The sequence below is a fragment of the Coturnix japonica genome, chromosome 7, assembly GCF_001577835.2.
Source record: "Coturnix japonica isolate 7356 chromosome 7, Coturnix japonica 2.1, whole genome shotgun sequence".
NCBI lineage: Eukaryota > Metazoa > Chordata > Aves > Galliformes > Phasianidae > Coturnix > Coturnix japonica.
The window spans coordinates 24,717,534-24,736,731 of record NC_029522.1 but is presented as its reverse complement, the minus strand read 5'-3'; the positions used below and the strand labels follow the sequence as shown (position 1 = coordinate 24,736,731).

At 51.6% G+C, this 19,198-nt stretch overlaps 2 protein-coding genes and 1 long non-coding RNA gene across 4 annotated transcripts in view; 2 read left to right on the top strand and 1 right to left on the bottom strand.

The window, feature by feature from the left end:
* LOC107316896 (unconventional myosin-X-like) overlaps window positions 1-15,168 on the bottom strand; it is a 64,999-nt gene extending 49,831 nt beyond the window's left edge. Inside the window, exons 1-6 of one of the 2 annotated variants that reach the window (XR_001556636.2) lie at window positions 15,032-15,052; window positions 7,599-7,697; window positions 4,517-4,675; window positions 2,446-2,633; window positions 2,198-2,332; window positions 607-731 (exon numbers count right to left, since the gene is read on the bottom strand). Coding sequence is in view for 1 of the 2 variants with exons in the window: in XM_015868909.2 (XP_015724395.1) it covers window positions 607-731; window positions 2,198-2,332; window positions 2,446-2,633; window positions 4,517-4,675; window positions 7,599-7,697; window positions 15,032-15,052 (727 nt within the window). In the remaining variant the exon portion in view is untranslated. Of the gene's footprint in view, window positions 1-606; window positions 732-2,197; window positions 2,333-2,445; window positions 2,634-4,516; window positions 4,676-7,598; window positions 7,698-15,031 lie in introns of both variants that reach the window. The other variant, XM_015868909.2, reaches the window with a different exon arrangement.
* On the top strand, window positions 3,871-5,897 carry LOC116653652. The gene is made up of 3 exons (XR_004307862.1): window positions 3,871-3,906; window positions 4,031-4,135; window positions 5,811-5,897. It is a non-coding gene; the product is annotated as an uncharacterized LOC116653652 (long non-coding RNA).
* A 70-nt stretch (window positions 15,169-15,238) lies between the features above and the next one.
* LOC107316904 lies at window positions 15,239-19,129 on the top strand. Its single transcript, XM_015868926.2, has 2 exons — window positions 15,239-18,626; window positions 18,706-19,129. The coding sequence occupies exons 1-2, from the start codon at window positions 17,607-17,609 to the stop codon at window positions 18,871-18,873; spliced, it is 1,188 nt and encodes a 395-aa protein (XP_015724412.1). The 5' UTR covers window positions 15,239-17,606; the 3' UTR covers window positions 18,874-19,129.
* Window positions 19,130-19,198: the final 69 nt, after the last annotated feature.

The window sequence follows — 19,198 nt, the reverse complement described above, 5'->3', positions numbered from 1 at the left end:
CTACCTCGAGAGATTAGAGGGGCCACTCCAATCCGAGAGACTGCATTTCACATAAGTCTTGCATCAGCTCTCTGGGTTTCTGCAAGAGACAGCTATCTTTCATCTACCGACAGCACAAAGAGCAGAGACTAAACAATCCCAGCCTGTTATTTACAGCAGTAGTAAATTCATCTGGTTGCTGCTCCAGTGGAAATTGGTGTGGTTTGCAGTGATCGGCAGCTTTGAACACCAACATCAATAAATGCAGCTTTAGCTGCCTCATGTAGATAAAAGATGTGTCACAGCCTTTGGGATAGGGCTACGTGGGCAAACAAGGAAGAAAACCGTCATGGCACAACATAACTGGACTACATCCACCCTTTCCTGTCCTTGATTAAGGTCTCAAGGTCCATTGGAGATGGGCACCCCAAAAGGAGGAGCTGAAATTGGTGCTGTGAATTCCTGTCGTCCTCTGCATACAAATACTGTGCAGGACGTACTGACTTGCTTTGGTTTCACCCTTGTAAATAATCAATAAATGGTGATGAGCCATTCCCAGACCCACCCTGAGCTCCTCCTTCTCTCCACTCCCTCCAACCATTCCTGGTCCACCAAAGAAAAGGATACAGTCAGTGACTCGTCCACCCTGGATGTGCCCATGCTGAGAGAAGTGCAGCTGGATGAACTTGCCGAAGCGGCTAGAGTTGTTATTATAAACCGTCTTGGCGTTTCCAAAGGCCTCCAGAATTGGGCTGCAAGAAACAAGGCAATGAAGAAGGGAGTGGTGATGTGATTACCGTTACAACAAAGCCTGTGCCCAGCCTTCTGCCACTTGTACAGCACACACTGCTGTGCGAGATCCGTTTGTTAAAGCCACAGACTGGACAAGCAGGAAGAGCTCAAGGGCAAGGAAGGATGGCAAGAGCAATTTGTCACCATGCGCTACGCAATTTTAAACCTTTGGGATTGACTTAATTAAATTAGACCCTGATCAGTGTGAGCAGCTGGTGTTCGTTCCGTTGAGGGCATTCCCCACCAGCAAGGCTTCAGAAATGGTAAGAGGTCAGCAGGTCGTGTGCTTCGTACAGCAGCACCCCACAGAATGGGCTCGTATTTTGTTCATGATGGTCAGGGCAAATATTGCAGCTTCAAACCATCTGTTTTTTTTCTTGTTTCTGCTTCCTCTTTTGAAAGAGAAGCCGATTTCAGTAATCTCTTAAACTTACAGGCAAACATCTTCAAACAAGCAGTACTACACTGATTGGTTGGATCCTGGTCCTGCTACTTAAAAACTCAATTAGGTTGATACAGGTCACATGATTTCCAAGTTGAGGGAGTACATACAAATTACATATTAGGGAACTTCATTCTAAGAGAGTCACATTATTCACTTCAGAAAAAAAAGTATCTCAAAAAAAGGGAAAGGATCTATCAAACTTTGGATGGTGATGAGTTGGAAAGCTCTGTCTCTTGGTCACCATCCCGTCTTCAGGAAGCTCATACAGATGGGAAGGGGTGAGTTACCATGCAAGTTTAGTTCTTGCATGGGGGAAAAAACTTAATACCATTCAAAGTGACACACGGAATCCAGGATTAAAATACTCCATTTTGCTATGCAGCCAATTTTAAAATAACCTGAAGGCCTGACAAGCACAGAGCCCGGAGATCCTACAAGCACGGCCTGGGTGTCGTCATGCTCGATTTTAAGACATACATAGCTTTGAACAAAAAAAAACAACCGCAGTTGTTACCCTGAGAAATATGGGCTTTTTAAATGTCTCCATCTGTCTGCTGTGCGGTTCCTCTTGATACGGACGCAGATAGGGGATTATTCAGAAGTTAATCGTTATAACAGATTATAGAACAACTGATCACAGCAAATCTTGAGTCGTGACTGTGCCGTACTTAAGAGCTTTTATTTTTTTTCCCAAAGGTTTCCTGCTGCCCACACTGCGCTGCCACAGGGAGGGATGTTACACATGTGCCCTCCATCCATGGCCATAGGGCACTGTGCCACAGGAGATGTGAAACCACGGGTGTGCCTTGACTTGTGGGCCAGCTCAGAGGTGGACATGGCAGGGGAGCTATTGAAGGCTGTAGAAATCCCAGCCTTGCTGGAGTCTTAACCCTCTGCTCAGACCCACCAGCCCAAATACAAGTGATGCCCAGAAGGTAGTGCCTGCAAAGTGATAGTTGCAGGTATGGAGGTGAAATGCACCTGCTCTCCAGGATGGCTTCCTCCACGTGTGTGCTCTTCTCAGAGGCTGGGGCCCCGAGGGAGGTCTGGCTCATGGCTGACAGGAACTTCAGCAGCAGCTTGGTGCTCTCAGTCTTTCCAGCTCCACTTTCTCCGCTGTGGAGGAAGAGATGTGTTGCACTCACAGCTCCAGGACAAATCAAAGTAACAGCCCTCCCATCCACGGCACATAATACAGCCAGAGAGCAGCCAATTCCCCCCTTTCTGACCTTATCAGAACACACTGGCTGTCGTGACGCTTCCACAAGCAGCAGTAGCACTCATTAGCAGTGGCAAAGATATGGGGAGGCAGCTCACCCAGGCGGTGCTGCCTGTACAGCTCTATGGCATCCACACTGTACAGACCAGGGATGGGCTTGTAGGGGTTCACTGAAGCCAGGATGGAGCCAATATTGGTCTGAGGGGAGAAAACAAAACACAGAAAGGAAATAAATTTCAAGAAAAAAAAAACAAACAAACAAACCTAGGACTAAAGGAAGGTCAGGGGACACCTCTATGGCTGCACCCCAGATGCAGGGGGTTTGTCTGGGTTCAAGCAGCTCCTGAACAAAGAGGGGACATGAAGATAAGAGATATTAAAGTGTATCATTCTGCTGCTGCTGAAAAAAATGCTGTTTGAGCAGCTTAAATCACATGGTAAAACCAAATCGAGACTGACAGCTGAACGACAAGATTTCAAGTCAAAATATTGTGACATTTTCTAAACACTTTGTTTTGAAAGTATTTCATTTGAAATACTCCAGGAGCAGCCATTTGCAGCAGGGTTTCAGATGAAACCCTTGGAGAGCTGCTTAGTATTACTGCCAAACCATGAACTACCAGTCATCACATACAGATATAAGGATTTGCAAGCATCCATTGGAGAAGCTCTAAGTAGAACATTTGGTGATGAGAAAGACACGTGCTTTCTCGCCGTTATACTGTAATGGTAAGCTTTGAAGCCAGAAGCCAGATTAATAAGTTGCAGTAGTCACCAAACTATTTAAGAGTTACGTAGTAAAGCAGCAACACAGATCACCAGGGACAAACCATGACATGGGTCTTATTGCATTACCAGCAGTACCCTCATAAGTGGGCAACAAGGGAACAAGACCTGAAGACCCTCTGATACAGAGCCTTGTAGGCAGAAATACAGATCACTGGTGACAGAAGCAATGAGAGAGCAGATGACCTTTAGCAAGACAAGTGGGAGCCAAAGGGAAAGCACTGAGAAAGTTGTACCACACACTTTCCTGATCTGTTTTTTCTTTCTCAGTACAGATTCACCTGCAACCTTGGCCTACTACATTCTAATTGTGAACTAGGAACATACTAAATACACACAGTGTGCAGGCAAGAAATGCCACCACGTCCGAACATTAACACCTTTCCATATGGCTGGAGGAGGCACAGAGCTTGTGCCAATGAGGAGCAGAGGGACAGGTCTGTGGTGACAGTCAGAGGCAGCAGTGTGCCACTTCTGGTGCCAGGCAGGGTGAGAAGGGCACTTCATCCTGCTCGTCCCAGTGCAAGAGATGCTTCAGAAACCAGGTCACTTTATTGATCATTTCCTGGAATACAGGTGCATACAGTTCGGTTGCCTTAGGAACAGTTGCTATGCAACATAGATTTACATTTTTCCTGTCATAGTCTGAAAAATTCTGAGTACACACAGAGGATGGACAGACAAGGTAAAGCAGCCCAAGGCGGTCATCACAACATTCAGCTTAAGCAGAGCATGCTGCCACCCAGCAGCCTCATCCTAGAGCTCTCTCCCTCTTACTTCCCTCCCCTGATGCCTGCCTCCTTCCTCAGAGCCAAGAGGGAAATCATGAGATGTGCTGGTATGCTGCTGTGCAAGGGGAGCAGAGCAACTCAAAAAGGCACAACCGCTTGTAAAAGCAGGAAAGCAGGCAACAGGTGTGCTTTCCTAGCTGAGTTCAGGAGTGATACCCAGCAACAGCCTGTTGTACTATCCTGTCTACTTGGCCATCAGGGCAAGCAGGGAATCTGGGCAACATGAGCACCAGGTAGTAAGTGACAGATGTTCGTGGTGAGTACACAAATTCTATAGGTGAAGGCTACATTCTACATAGGCAGAGAGGCCCCTATAGTAGGAAAAGGATCTCATAGGGCTGATGGAGCTAGCAAGGCAAAAGCAGAAAAAAACATCTCTTATTATCCACATGAAACAATGCTCAGGAAACAATGCTTAAATCAGTGCTTCCCAGGCAAAGTAGCAGCCCCAGAGATAAACAACACTTATCAGCCAGCAGAGCCATGGCCCAGCTCAGCACTTACATAGATGTTACCCTGCTGGTAGCGCTGGTGCAGGTTGAGCAGGATGGCAGCTTCGTGCAGGTCTCCCAGCATGGACATGTCCTCTACCCCATCGATGCTGCTCTGGTGCATAGGCAAGACTTTTTCTCTGGAAAGGGAGGACTTGGGGTACTGGAACACCTGGAGGAACAGGAATAAGGACAAATAAGAACATGTCACCTAGGCATACAAGTCTGATTTCCTACAGAAACAAGTGCTTTTCTTTATATTCAGCACTGGAAAAGGAAATGAATAAGGCACAGATCCGTTCCCTATTTTTATAGCAGTTCCTCCATTCCTGTTCCTACCTACCGGAGCTCCTTGGCCACAACCCACATAGCACACTCCCTGCCTTTGCTACAGAATTGTCCCCTCACCTTCAGTACTGCCAGAACAGGTCAATGCAGGGCTACCTGGCTGTCAATTAAGCCTCCTTGGCCAGAGCAGGGCACCACCTGGACAGGTATTGTACACAGTGCTCTGTATGAGCAATGGTGGCAGCTATTCCCAGCAGACTAGGAGTAGCCGTGCACAGAAGCACAGGTGGGATCACATCTCTGACTGCAGCATGGTGCAAGCAAAGCTTGTTCACATTCCAGGTTTTGCCCTGGAGCAGACTGGTGTCTGGTGGCTGTGTCAAGGGTAAAGGAAGTCAAAGCAGTTGAGAAGCCAAAGTAGAGATCTCCCGTGCGCATGCTGGCATGTACGCATTTGATGCAGCCTTCAAAGTGACATTTATTAACCTCTATCACTGCTCTGAAGTGTCCTCTCCTCTATCTATACACTCTTCCTGCCTCATTTGCTGCAACCATCTTCCCGCTGGAGCTTCCTCCTCCTCAGTAGCCCATACTTCAGCTATCGGGTCATCCTCCTCACCTCCCTGCACACAACTTAGATGAAACTGCTGTTCCCCTCCATCATAGCCAAATCCCTGTCCTCCTTTCCTCCTCTTCAGGCATGATGCTGGCATTTCACAAATGCTATTTCAGTTGCTTCCCACTCTCAGATTCAGCTGTGTACCATCTCCCACCCAGCATCTTAGGCTGCATTAGATGGCAAAACCCAAGATAGACAAATGAGATGCTTCATACAGGCAGGCTGCAGCAATCCTTGCAAAGAAAATGGGCTTTTCCTTCCCTTCTGGGGCACTGTTTTATCTTCACCCCTGCTTGTCAGCTTCCCCAGATGCCACCAAAGAACCGTATAGATCCCCTAGAGAATAAGCACACCATCCATAGCATTGATCTAACTGCTTTCTCCCACCCGCTCCTTGCAGGCTGCTGCAGCTGCTGCAGAAGGGCAGCCAGGCAGCTGGAAGCTGCAGACAGAATGAGGTCACCCTCCCCCCTCGCAGCATCATCCTCATGGAGCTGGGCCTGTACCCAAGGGGCAGGGACCTCACCAGGAAGCAGGCTGGGAGAACAGAAGACCTAAATTCAGAATATGAGCTGCAAAGGTACGATGTGAACTGGACTATCAGGAGCAAAGCCACCATAGCACTCTCAACCCATGAGTCAGCAAACCCCTGCCTCTCTTCTCTCTGCTGACTCAGACAAATCTTGGAAGGGAGCAAGCCCAAGACTGCATGATGTGATCTTTCCTTGCATCTTCCTGGCAATTACCCACTTACCACCACAATGTCAGCAATTGTGGCCATTGGGCCAGACAAGAAACAATAAAAAAGATGTCTGGGAAAAAAAGCTGAGTGCACGAGTCCCAGAAGACCCTGGGCACTCAGAGTACCTGTGCCAAAAGGTTGTTGTGTATGAAAAATAACTGTGTGATGGGTCAGAGCCTGTTTACTTCCTCCTGTAGACAACACAGGAGAAAATGGGACCCTGAAGAGAAAGTGGCCCTGAACGCAAGGCTAAATGATTAGCACGATTAGATCATCATCTATTAACCCTGTCCTGAGGCTCTTGGCTGGTGTTATACATCATGCCCATCTAAAGAAGAATCTGATCCAAGCCCCTGCCCATCTCCAGCCATGCTAGTGGGGAGACCCTCATTTTCCCACTGCTCAGTTCCAGACCCTTCCAGCAGCCCAGACATTCCCCCCTCCCCAGCTCTGTACATGGTGGGGCTGGACTGGCTTGTGGTCTGCATGGCTGAGTTGACTCCTCTGGCTGAATTTGCCTGAAGCAAGAGAGAAAGCACAGACAAATTGATCTGTCAGCAGAGATGCCTCTGGAATCCCCCTTTTCCAGCAGCAACTGATGTTTAAAAGGGAACATTATAGGCATTAACAAGATCTTTATTAATTTGGGAAGAAAATATCAGCTTTTTGTTTTCTAACTACAAGCCAGCCATCAAATTACTACACAAGCACTTCACAACCCAGCCAAAGATTTCCACTTTCTCTCCAGTGATGAATTGATTTTGTCTCAGTTCGAGCCCACAGTCAAAACAAAATGACCAGGACTCACTCCAAGTCCCCACAGTGATCAGGAATAAAGCAAAACCTGGCCAGCAGACAACCCAAAGTAAGCACTGCCAACCAGGCCAGGCTGAGCTGGAGAGGAGGGTTTCCTCCTCAACCCCAAATCTGTCCATTAAGTGCAAGGAGTACACGAACAAATATCCCTCTCAATATCTCAGTTATGTTTATCCATAAAGCACTGTGCTGGTCCCTTTCAAATGTGTTTTCCAATCTCTTGTGTTTCATAAGCGTCGGCTCCTCCTTTCCTTCCAGGAAGTCACATTTCTGATGGATTTGGTGCTCGAGATGTTTTTAAGGAAATAACAACAAATGGCAAAAGCTCAGTGGTATAATACTGGACATCCTACCTCAGAGCTGCAGTGAGGCAGGGCCAGAGAGTAAGGACACGACATTTAGGGATCAATTGGCCCATCCAATACAAACCAAAATGAAGATGTTTTTATTTGAGCTTTCACCAGGGACAAGATAGCCCAGTCAGTTACCAAGCAATGAAGAGGGCAGGCAAAGGAAGCACACAGGACAGCTCTCACAGAGGGCACTGAATAAAGAAAGCCACCACGAATGGCCACCAGTTGCTATTCCTGCATAGGCACAGCATACAGCCTTGTGCAAATTTCCACTTACGGTGCCGTAATCGGAGGTGAAGCGCACGTTTCCATCGGCACACAGGCCAACAGTGCATGGCTGCAGCTGGTCCTGCTCCCGCAGCCATACCCTGGCACCCTGCAGAAAAGCAGAAAACCTCCCATTAGAAAGAAGTGAAGCTGGCAGGATTCGCACACAGAGCGCCCAACACCCATGGGCAGCCGGAGGAAACATCAATCTTTAGGAAAAATAGAAATAGAATAGTGGGTTAAACTGTCTAAACATTTTCAAACTTAGAACAGCTAGTCATCAAATGTCATGCTATAATAATAATAATAAGAGAAAATGTAAATAAAGCGTGTTTACAGTTTCATACACCCACACACCACTTAGGTCAAAGTGCTTTCAGAAATCAGCCAACGCTAAGCAGACTTCACAGAGCTTTCTGCTTTCTTCTCTTGCAAGAGTTTCCTTGATTAAGGGACATGATGTGAGTGTTTCCCAGACACATATGTGATGGTCCTTATGTGGCTCAGCATCTCCCAGCAGTAGACCTCTGGCAACACATACTTGTGCCCAGCTGAGGGTGATTCTCAGTCAGGTGTTTCCAAACCTCAATACAGAAACCCAAGCTGTGTCGCGGGGAAGGATGTGCAAGCAGGCTTATCTGGGATAAGGAAAGGGGTTAAGATGTGAACAGCAATCAGACTTTCCAGTTACACAGAAGTATGGCCAAGGCAGCTATCCATGGCCTTCTGCTAAACATCAGTGCCCTGTGGCCACAAGTCGCTCTATCACCATGCAAATAGTCTTAAACTTTGTGTTCTTGGGCTAAGTCATGCAGACCAAAATTAGTTTAGCTTTTGATAGAGCTTCCACCAGAATCATGCCACAATGGTGTTGCGCAAGGATGCAGCAGTCAGCACCTAAAAAAGGCAATAAGTGGGCTTACTGAAACATCTGGTGCAGATCCTCACTGACCTTCAGATGCAACATGACCTGCCCACATCACTCTTCTACTAAAATAAAAACCAGTTGAATCCCAAAGGGGAGGGATGGAGCAAGCAGATCTCAGCACTTCTACAGAAGCATTGGGGTGATCAGCCTGCTGGGTCAGCTCACCCTGCTTGCCAACCATGGCCTGTGTCATACAGAATTAAGCATAACAACCTGCTCTTTGGTTACTGCAAACCAGTCTGCCCTGTGTCTTCCCATAGAAAACACAAATTCTGCTTTGCTAGGTATTCCAAAAAAGCCATTGTGCTCAACTGTTCACTAATACTAAGGACTTTTTCATCGACTCACAAACCTACATTCTTCCTGATTTGTTTTCTATCCCTAAGATATTGATTGTCAAAGCCCTTACATTCTTCCTACACATGTCAGCACCATTAGCTTTTTACAGGCTAGTTATGTTGGAAGAGATTTGATACGGTATTTCTATATTACATTAGGCAGAACATAGAACAATAGTTCATTGTCCTTCATTTTGGTACCCTGGATTTTCCTTTCTGTAGATGACATACGTATTGGCCAACAACCTCCAGCCCTCCCAGTAAAAAAGCTGATTTTAATGACATGAAGCAAACAGACTTAATTCTAACTTTGCTGCAGCGTTCCGCAGATTTCCCACTGAAATGCCCTAAGGCACGTGGGCAAGACATGGCAGAAATCATCCATTTCCCAAACTGTACACAGATTCTGCACCAATGTGTTAACAGCAACAAGTGTTAGTGAGACCTTTTGCACCAAAAGTTCTCAGCTATCATCGCAGTGTCAAGAGCAAGAAGCCGACATCAGAAAACTGTGAAGTTGTTCCTGGAGTTCCCAGCAGAAAGCAAAATGAAAGAAGGCCTTTTAATGCACCGTACTGCACTACAGTACTGCACCATTCACCATGTGCTTTTGGAGACCCTTCTCCTGTGTGCTGCCAAGAGCTGTTTCCAGACAGAACTGAGACGTTCAGAATAGGAACACGGAGTAAATCATCCTAACTTCGGCCCAGCATTGCCCCCATTTCCTGCAATCAGCCCTTTTTTTTCCCCTAAACATGACATTCCCCAAGGCGCCCTGACTAAATACAAAAGCAGATGGTGACACTGGAGAGGCTGCCCTCACACCAACACCAACCATGCCTCGCATTGATCCATTGAAAGGATTAAATTGAGCAGAAAACTTAAGAATTGCCAGGCAGCAAGGCTGAGCTTCCATGGGAGAAGCCCTCGAGTTCTTTCTATAACAAGAATTGCTCATTTCTTCCCAGTTCCTTTCTGAGTTTTTTTATTTATTTATTAATAAAAATGAAGCAACAGCTGCTACTGAAAGAATAAAGTCCTGATGTGCCAGAGCTCCTGTGCCACAAGCAAGTCACTCAGACAACAGACCCACCTGCAAATACAACGCTATGAGAGACCCTGGCAGCACCCTGGTTTGGGCAACCACCTCCAGTCACCACATTGAGACCCAAAGTCAGTGTGGGTGCTGTACATGTACTGCAGTGTATATACACACCTCTGTCTTGAGGATGGTGAATCCATACACTCCCAGGCTTGGAAGCTGCATTGTGCTAAGCCAGCTCTCTTCCTGGCCTCAATGGGCTTCATAGTGGTACGCCAGGCAGCAGCAATGGGGCTTAAGGGCCTGTGTGATCCAGAGAAAGCCAAGCTCGGGTTTCAATAAATGCACTTCTCAACAGATTGATCTGGATGATCATGAATAAGTGATAGGATAGATATGGAGAGACTTAGCTAATGGATATGAGATTAATGGGGAGGGGGAGTCTGTGATACCCTAGATCCATATGGGAGGGAGCAAAGGAACCCTGGGGTGTTTCTGGTGTCAGCTTGAGATGAAGTCACAGGGTCAGTCCCTATGTTAGGGCTGACCAGCAGGAGCGGGGCTTGGTGGCTCAGGAGACCTTGGGCAATGAGAAATGGGAACAGAAAGATGGCAACAGCCGGCACAGTGCAATTGGGACCTTCTAGTCCCACATTAAATAGGAAAACACGCTTTTTAATCACCCTCATTCACACGAAGCAAAAAAATCCCTCCTTTCCTTGGGCAGAAATGGAGGAACAGAAAATTCCAATCCACCCCCTCTGTCTCATCCATTACTTTCTGCTCTTTTGCTGCATCTCCCCCTATTTGTCATGTCACTAATAAAGAAATCTTGAGTGTTTCAAACTCTTCACATGAGACACGTTCCTGGTTTTAGCTCACCCTGAGTGTCCTTGCCTCAAACACCACTAAGAACACAAGTGGAGCACCTCTGCACTGGAGTGCACTCTCAGCCCTTCTGAAGCAATAGTGAAAGAAGAAAAAGGGGAAACAGCCCTCAAAAGTTAATAGGCTGGAAAACAGTAAAGCCAGCGGAGTTCATGCTTCACTATTTTCTCTTTCCAAATCAGTGGGGAAAAAGACATGCTGTTAGCAGCATCCTATTACTAGCTGGGGATGGCAGCATTGTGAATAACAATGGAGGCACGCACAAGTTTTTAATAAACATTCCTGGAAAGTATCCCCTTTGCATCACACTGAGACGCTGCTGAACTTTCTCATATACTGATGAATGGAAAGGATGTGAAGCATTTTAAAAATCAACAGGTCCGAGCGTTCCCATCGAGTCCGTCACCAGCTGATACTCATTTTTGATAAGCCTGGAAGCGCAGAGGAAATTCCAAGAGACGGAAGGGTCAGAGCCTCACTGAGGACTCTCCAGGGTTATCCCAAGCAACCACGCACTGCTCAGTATAACAGCTTGTGGAGAAATAAAGAGGGCTTTTTGCCCTCAGCCATTTGAACTTCAAGGTACTCCAGCTTCAATCATTGTACAACTCTGGTCAACGTGTGGAAAGATGTCCAGTCAACCAGACTGCTGCATTCTTCAATTAGTGCATGAGCATAAGGGGCAGATGGAGTGATACTAAGTGAAGGGGTTTCTGGCAGCTCTCTGCAGTGATGGGGTCAGTACTACTCTGTGTTCTCTACAAGGATGTAAAATCAAAAGCAGTGCTGATAATGCCAACATCTGGTAGAGCAGTGAGTGTCCATGAGGATGAGGCCATGGATTCCAGGCTTGTTTGGACAAAATGGGATTAACATACAGCCAAACTGATAGGTCAGATTCAGGAATGCAAGAAAACTTCAAAGAGAGGAATTTCTTCTGGAAATCACAGACCCAACAGGACTGCGAAGCTGAAGCTCCCAGGACATTTGGTTGCAACCAGAGCTGATGCGTGTCTCAGATGGATAAACAGGAGCAAGGAAGTTTCCTGTTTACTTATGCTTTGAGGTGTGAGAAAGAAGGCTTACAGAGCAAATGTAAAAAGCCTGGTCATTTCTGCTATTCAGAAAGATCCCTTGTAATGCAAAAGGACTGCTGAAAATGCTAACTTCGTTAGGTTGATTAGCCAGAGCTGCCCTATCTGGCCCAGACACCGATAGTGCTGGGAGGAGAGCAGCATAGGCCCAGCATGGGTGCAGCCCTTGGTGCTCAGCCTGCTGCTCACCTGGGTGGGCAGGGAAGGAGCGCCCACAGGCAGCTGCTTGGGATGGAACAGCTCTCACCCAGCAGAAGGAAAGCAGGACCCAAAGGCGGATGTGGCTGCCAGACACTTCAGAAATGTAACAGGATTTATTTTAAAGCAGGGTTGTGTAACCACTTGGAGACACTGCAAAAAGCGGGGGATCCTTCAGAAAGAAGACTTTCCAGAAAGCATGATTCAGCCAAATCCCCATCACTGACTCAATACAAAGGTAACAGGGCTAACACACAGCCCAGTCCTAGCCCCAGAGCCCTGATTTCCACCTCCTCACCAAAGACCCCAGCCCTGTATCTGCAGGGGGCCTTTCACCCACCTCTGTAGCTCTGGCATGTGTTGGGAACATGCATCTGGGATGGGGGGATTCTGCATGTAGGGTCCGTACAGCACTTCTTTCCCTGATGGCCTCTCTGTGTAGCTCAGCAGGAATACAGAGGCCTCCTAGAAAAGTGGATCTCAAGAGCCTGGAACACTCATGGGTCACTGCCCTTGGGCAGCAATACTTCTCTTTGCTGAACCACTCAGAGCAACTGAACAGAGAGGGGTTGCTCTGTGTCACATTCTCTCATTGACCTTGAACATTACCTACATAATGGTCAGCATTTCTCCTTCCCTTCCCAGTCTCTCAAGATCCTCTTTTCTAGGAGATCACAACTTTCTCGCTGAACCGCACAGAGGCCATTGAGAAAAGCAGCGCAGCCTGCAGTCCTCGGAGGAGAACAGTGGGAATCCCCCCACGCAGCAGCCCCCTGCTGAAGACGATGCCCTATGCACCACTCCTTTCCTACCCGGCATTTTCTGAAGCCAACAGTAGTTAACACACGGGCACTCAGCTCACTGTTATCTGGAAAGACAGCACATCGCTTGTGCTCAGTGTCACCAAAGGCAGACAAACCATTTTCCTCATTGCATGAGTCTATGGAAGGATCCTCCAGGTTGCCTGCACCCACTACCCCTTCAGGAACCCCACCTTGTGAAGCCCAGATGGATGTAGGGCCATGCTTCTGGTCCCTCCAGCCAAGGCACAGGCAGAGATGGGATGGGAGCAGCGTCCCCTCTAACCCCAATCATGGCATTCCTGCTCCTCGGGGAATACTGGAGAGCGAGTCACATCCTCTGTGTCACCCACATCCTGCCAGACATGCAGGGAAACCACCACCCGCCAGCCACAGCCCTTGACTCTGGGGCTGCCCCTCCCTGTCTGGCATAGGATGGGCAGCAGCAGACAGGACACAGCCAGTGGGGCATGGGCATGGACCCCTGCATAGGCACAGCCAGGAGAAGCAGACTGAGCCAACATCGAGCCAATTATCATAGATAAACTTCAGAGAAAAAGAGTTCCCTTGGTTTCCACCATGCCAAGGGAGGAAGGAGATAGGGAAGTTAGAGCATCCCCATCTAACCCTGGCCCCCAACCATGTGGCTGAGCTGCTATCTTAATGCTGTGAGTGCAGGATGGGAGCCTGCTAAAGCAAGGCCAGCTGCATGCTGGCTTTAAGCTGCTCACTGTGAAGGATGACATGCATCCCTTGGGATGATCTTGGCTCCTGCTGCAGCAGCAAGAGGTGGAGCAACTCCCTTCTGCTCAGGCATTGCCCTCCCACCAAGAGCCCCCCATGGAGAAGAAGGAAGAGCAGCCGGGGTGCAGTGCATGCCGAGCATTCCCTGCCTTCACTGCCCCTCCTGCAAAGCAAAGCTCGAGGCTCTCCCACACGTGCTTGTCCTGGTTCTCCAGCCCCAGCCACCTGGGCCCCCTCCTGTCTCCCATTTCCATCAGGCACGTTCAGGCACCTTAGTGACTATTCCTGCTGCAAAAGGCCACGACCGAGGGGTGGGCATAAAGAATCTGGTGAAATGGCCCTTTGGGAAACCTGGCCTCCATCTGATTAGATGCAGGAAGCTCCGGCTGCCAGAGCAGCAGGTTAATCAGTTAATGGCTGCAATGAGCTGGGCACTGCTGTGCCGGCCCGGGGGCAGTCCCCGCCGTGCAGCCCGGAGCAGCCACTCCTACCATCCCCGATCTGGGCAAACAGCTGCTCCGATAAGGGCGCTGCTTCCTGGGGGATGGGGCGGCCCCAGTCCATTAGCTGCTCCCCAGGGGCTGCCCATTCCCCGTGCACCCAGAGGAAGGGGGAGGGGGGGGGTGGCAGACGCTGGGTTTAACGGCTTGCAAACCAACGGGAGCCGGAGGAGGGTGTCTGAGGGCCCCGGACTTAACGCGAGGTTCAGCGGCAGAGCCCAGGATGGTTCCATCACCCCATGGACCACTGGACCAGCATGGGCTGCACGATGCCGCGACCGAAAGCAGCACCAGGCTGGGCTGGAAACATAACGAGGAGAGAAGGAGGGAGGATTCGGGGAGGCCTGGGGCACACACGGCGCCGGACACGTGCGTTAGGGCAGAAGGCGCGATGCCCCACGCACAGCAGAGCAGCCCGGCGATGCCGGGTACCGGCGCGGCAGCAGAGCAGCCGTAACACGGTGACCGGCAGCGGCACAGCGAGGTCGAGGATGGAGGCGGACTCTCCCTCCCTTCTCACGCCTTCCCGATCCCTCAGCGGGCTCTGACCCGCAGCCGAGCCGTGACACGCACACGCAGGCAGCGGCAGGCTCCGGACCCTTCGGTCGCTCCAGGGGATTAAAGCAGCACGCGAGCGTATCTGGGCAGCCATGACTATCATGCGACAAATCCTCTCCCCGCTCCTGCAAGGAGCCCTAGGCGAGAACGGCCGGTAACAGCGCATCGCGTTGGGGCTCCGGCTCTCTCCGCACAGCCGGCCCTCGGCACACCGGGACCGGGCGGCGCTGGGCGACCAAACCCGAGAGCCAGAGAAAAAGTGAAACTTGGGCTCCCTCGATACGGTCAGAGCAGCATCCTCCTCCCCGCCGAGCCCCGGCCCCACCACCGCCCTGCCCGCCCGGAGCCCCCACCTGGCGGAGCGAGGCGTCCATCGGCGGCACGGAGAGGCTCTCAACGCCGCATCGCCGGGCTGGGCTGGCCGCGTTCCGCCGGTACCGCTCGCCGGCACCGCGCCGTGCTGCTGGCTCCGCCCCGCAAGCAGCTGGGAGCGGCCCGGCCGGCCCCCCGCCCCCCTCTATGGGCAGCGGGCACGGCGGCGGGGCGTGGGGATTGAGGGGACAGCGCTGCGGGCAGACAGATGTCGGATGTTATAGGGAACGTGGTGAGGCTGATGGGAATGCCAACCGCCCCCACCACTCTGCTCCACCTGGTTTCCCAACGAGTCAGTGGCTGTCAGGACGCCTTTCACTTCGACAGCAGTTCGCTGTAGAGCCTCCCCCACCCCCAAGGCGTGAGCATGGAATCACAAAATTGTTTGAGTTCCGTACCGGTGCTGGATTAGCTTAGTCAGCACTTCATTCCCTGTCTTAGGAAAACATGGCACAAGGCTTTGCCAGCCGCTCAGCTCCGGTCCTTATCTCCCATCTAATGCTCCTATCCGCAAGGCCAATTACCCTGCTAGCGGAGGGGATTACATCAACGCGGCGCTGTCCTTGACTGTCCCCTCTGTGGCCGTGAGTTTGTCATCGGCTGTTCCTCCCCAGCCGTCTCCCTGCATCCATACAGCCCCCCTGCAGACTCCTGTCTCTGCTAGGTGCTGCTCACCAGGAGGGCTGGATGCACAGCAGGCTGTGAGTCAGCTTCCTGCTGGCTGGGCAGCCGGCGGGGACACAGGGGCAGGAATTCCTTCTGGACACCAGGCACATCCTGCTTCCCTTTGCCACGGGCCTGGCACACGGCTGGCAGCATCTCCCTGGCGGCTCCTCAGAGCCGGGCAGTTCCTCCTTCCCACGAACCATCCCTGTCCCCAGCAAGGTGAGGATGGTGGTGATCAAAGCCTCATGAAAGAGCTGCCGGGGGAGGGGGGCTGCGTATCAGGAATCAGCCCAGGCTCCCTGGGGACAGGATCATGTTCGTGCCAGATGTGTCCCTGCTCCGGAGGAATGTGATTAAGGCCGCCTAGAGTGGCTCTCACAGGGCAACATGGAGCAGTGCAGCACCTGCTCCCCCAGAGAGCACTAGAGTGGTGTCAGGGGCACCTCCCCTGGCTGTACCCAAGGAGTGTGAGCTGTGCTTCTCCTGCTCCCATGGCGGTGCTGGGCAGACCGAGTCCCTAAGCAGCTGCCTTCCTGCAGATAGGGCCCCCGGTCCTATTCACCCATCCTGATATTCTCTTGCATGTCCCGGCTGAGGTCCCTGCCCCTGCTCCCATCACACTGGTGCATGTTTCTGAGGGGCCAAAGTGTGGTTTGCACAGCTGGGCTAGGAGAAATGCAGCTCTGCTGATGAGATCACTGAATGGAGGAGCTGAGCCGCTCAGGGCTGTAATTACAGTAGGAGCACGCAGGGATGAGGCCAGCCGAGCACATCCACCTAATTTCCTCTCCCATTACGCCTGCCCTGCTTTTGTTTGACCCAGACCTCGCTATTAATGGTGTGTGTGCCATGAGCTCACAGATGGCTCCGTTACAAACAGCCTAGACCACGCGTGTGAGCGGGGCTGTGCTCACACACAGCACTGCAGTGTAGCTCGTGCTTCAGAAGGGTATCAGCCAGCTGCGGGCATCACTCCGGCCAGACCAATCTGGCCTTTGTCCCTGGCTGCACAAGAAGGGAGATGTCACCCTGCCAGCACCCAAAGTCACGGCTGAGGTCTGGGGGATGGCAACCAGCTCTGTAAGGCTGGGGCAGGTCTGAGCCTGCTGTTCCCATGGGGAGGGAGGTTTGTGTCCGTGTCCAGGTACCTGCAGCTCGGCCCTTTCTCCTCCCTCAGAGCATTTCCCTGAGCTGGTGAGTGCCTTATTTCAGTGCATGGAGGGCAGAAAGGGGCAGAGCGGGGGGGCTGGGGCTGCAGCAGGAATGTATGGAGTCCAAGTGAAGTGTGATTCACTTGTTGTGATGTTTGAATTTACTTTTCTAAAGTTTGAGGGGCTGGAAAGCAGACAGCTGGGCTCAGGCAAGAACAGACAGAGATACAGAGGAAGGGGAAACCTGTCAGTGGCATAGACCCCCAGGTTTGCCATGGAGCTGGTCTTGGCCATCAATGTTCTTAACTTCCCATCTGTGTAGCCATGGGAGCATTGCCAGCGCTGTCTCCCAGCAGAGATGTGCCAGCCCCTCCTGGCTGCAGAGAGCAAACATGGCTAACTGAGAAAATAGCTTGAGCATACTTGGACACAGGTGGCAAAGACAGAAAACCAAATAGTTTCTATAAACACACAATGGTTTAAAATAATACGACTGATAATTTGGGGAACGGGCTTCCTATTTTTAGGATTTCTCCAGACAAGCAAAGCTGGCAGCTTATTTTTGTATAGGCAGCAGAGGCAGGAGAAGCTGCAAGTCAGAATGTAGACATAACTGAGCAACTTGCAAGGAGCAGGAGGACGTCTGTCCCATCCCAGAGCATCCCCCTGGGCTGGGCTGGGGCACAGGCACCCAACTGCTCCCCCTGCAGGGTGTATCGCTGCGGTTCCAGCCCTCCAGATGAGCTCTGATCCTGGCTGCCAGCCCTCCGCCCCTATGGAGGCCCTTTACTCTGCCCTTGAAGGTGAAATCGATGCCTTTGTGGGGCACGTGCAGCAGTGCCAGCACGGCTTTGACCTGCATTCCCTGTACAAAGTGCTGCTGCTGGTGCTGCCGCACAGCCCCTCAGGGAGGCTGGACAGCTGGGAGGACCTGGAGCAGTTTTCCAAGCACCTGCCCGGCTCGCCAAGCCCTGATGTGTGTGGCTACGTGAGCTGGCTGGGCTCTTACCTGCAGCACCTGCGAGCCATGAAGGAGAGGTTTGACACGAGGGTGGTGTTCCGGCTGTGTGAGCATCTGTATGTGCATGAGGAGCTGCACCCCCCAGCCTCCATCCCACACCTGGCCACGCTCCTCTTCACCCACCGTCGCAACTGGGCACTGCTGCTGCGTGGAGGGACGCTCCACGAGCGGGTGTTCAGCCCCTGCAGCCTGTGTGACCTGCGTGGCTTTGCCAATGCAGGGCCGGTGGTGAAGGTCCTGCGGCTGCTCCCTGATATCTTCCACCAGAGCCTGGCCACAGCTGAGCTTGCCAGGCAGTGGGTCCATCTGCACCGCAGCAGGTACAGGCTCTGCCCAACTCCAGGCTCCATAAAGCCAAGCAGTAAGACCCCCCAGCCCCCAGACTCTCCCATCCCAATGCAGCTTTGGGGAGCAGGGAGCAGTACTGGGGCACTGCGAGCCCAGCTGTGGGAGAGCCGGGAGGAGCTGCTGGTCCTGCTGCCCCGTGCTGAGCGAGCAGCCGCCCTGCACACCCAGATCCGCAGCGTCACCCAGCGCATCCGTGCCCTGCGCCTGCAACTGCAGTGCCAAGGGATGGAACCCGGGTATGTGGGACGTGGGGGGTGTGCACCTCCAGCTGCCCCAGTGGAGGAGCTGCAGAAGCACCTGGAGCTGGAGGAGTACCACCGCGGCATCCTGGTGGCTGACTGGCTGCTGGAGCTGGAGGTCAGGCCCGTCCTTGTCCACAGGATCGATGCGGTAAGTGGTGTGGTCTGGCTCTGTGTCAATGCTCCTGTCCTGGCTGTGTCTGACCGTGCTGCATGTGCTCCTTTTGCAGGTTCAGCAGCGCTGCCAGCACCTGGAGAGGATGCTGTGGGGCCGGGAGTTGGCTGTCCCACAGAGGGAGCAGCCTCGGAGCAGGATGACCACCATCCCTGCTCAGCCCCCTGCCACCTACCCCATGCCAGCAGGCAAACCCGGCCCCAGGAGCAGCCAGCAACACTGACTGTAGGAAGTGATAATCCTGTGCCCCACAGCAGCACCAGCACCTACCCCCAGGCTGGAGCCAGCTCAGTGGGACCTGGAAGAGTGCTGGGGCAGGACTGAAGGCTGTCTGCCCAGATTGGCTCACATCTGGGAAGAAAGCATGGAGGGAAAGTGTATTTAATGATGTTTCCTCTGTACTCAGCTGCTTGGTGTGTTTTTGCAGGCTGGGTAAAGAGATCAGCTCATGTGTTGCTGAACATGCATGTATGAATGTGTATATGGCTGCAAGTGCGTGTTCCTGGTTAAACATGGGGCTCCTGACTGCTAGTCCAGCAGGCAGCGTG

Bases quoted from the DNA above. Each gene is read 5' to 3' on its own strand.
- LOC107316904 (XM_015868926.2), top strand. From the start codon at position 17,607: ATGAGCTCTGATCCTGGCTGCCAGCCCTCCGCCCCTATGGAGGCCCTT. The intron at 18,627-18,705 runs GTAAGTGGTGTG...CTCCTTTTGCAG, and splicing joins TTGTCCACAGGATCGATGCG to GTTCAGCAGCGCTGCCAGCA.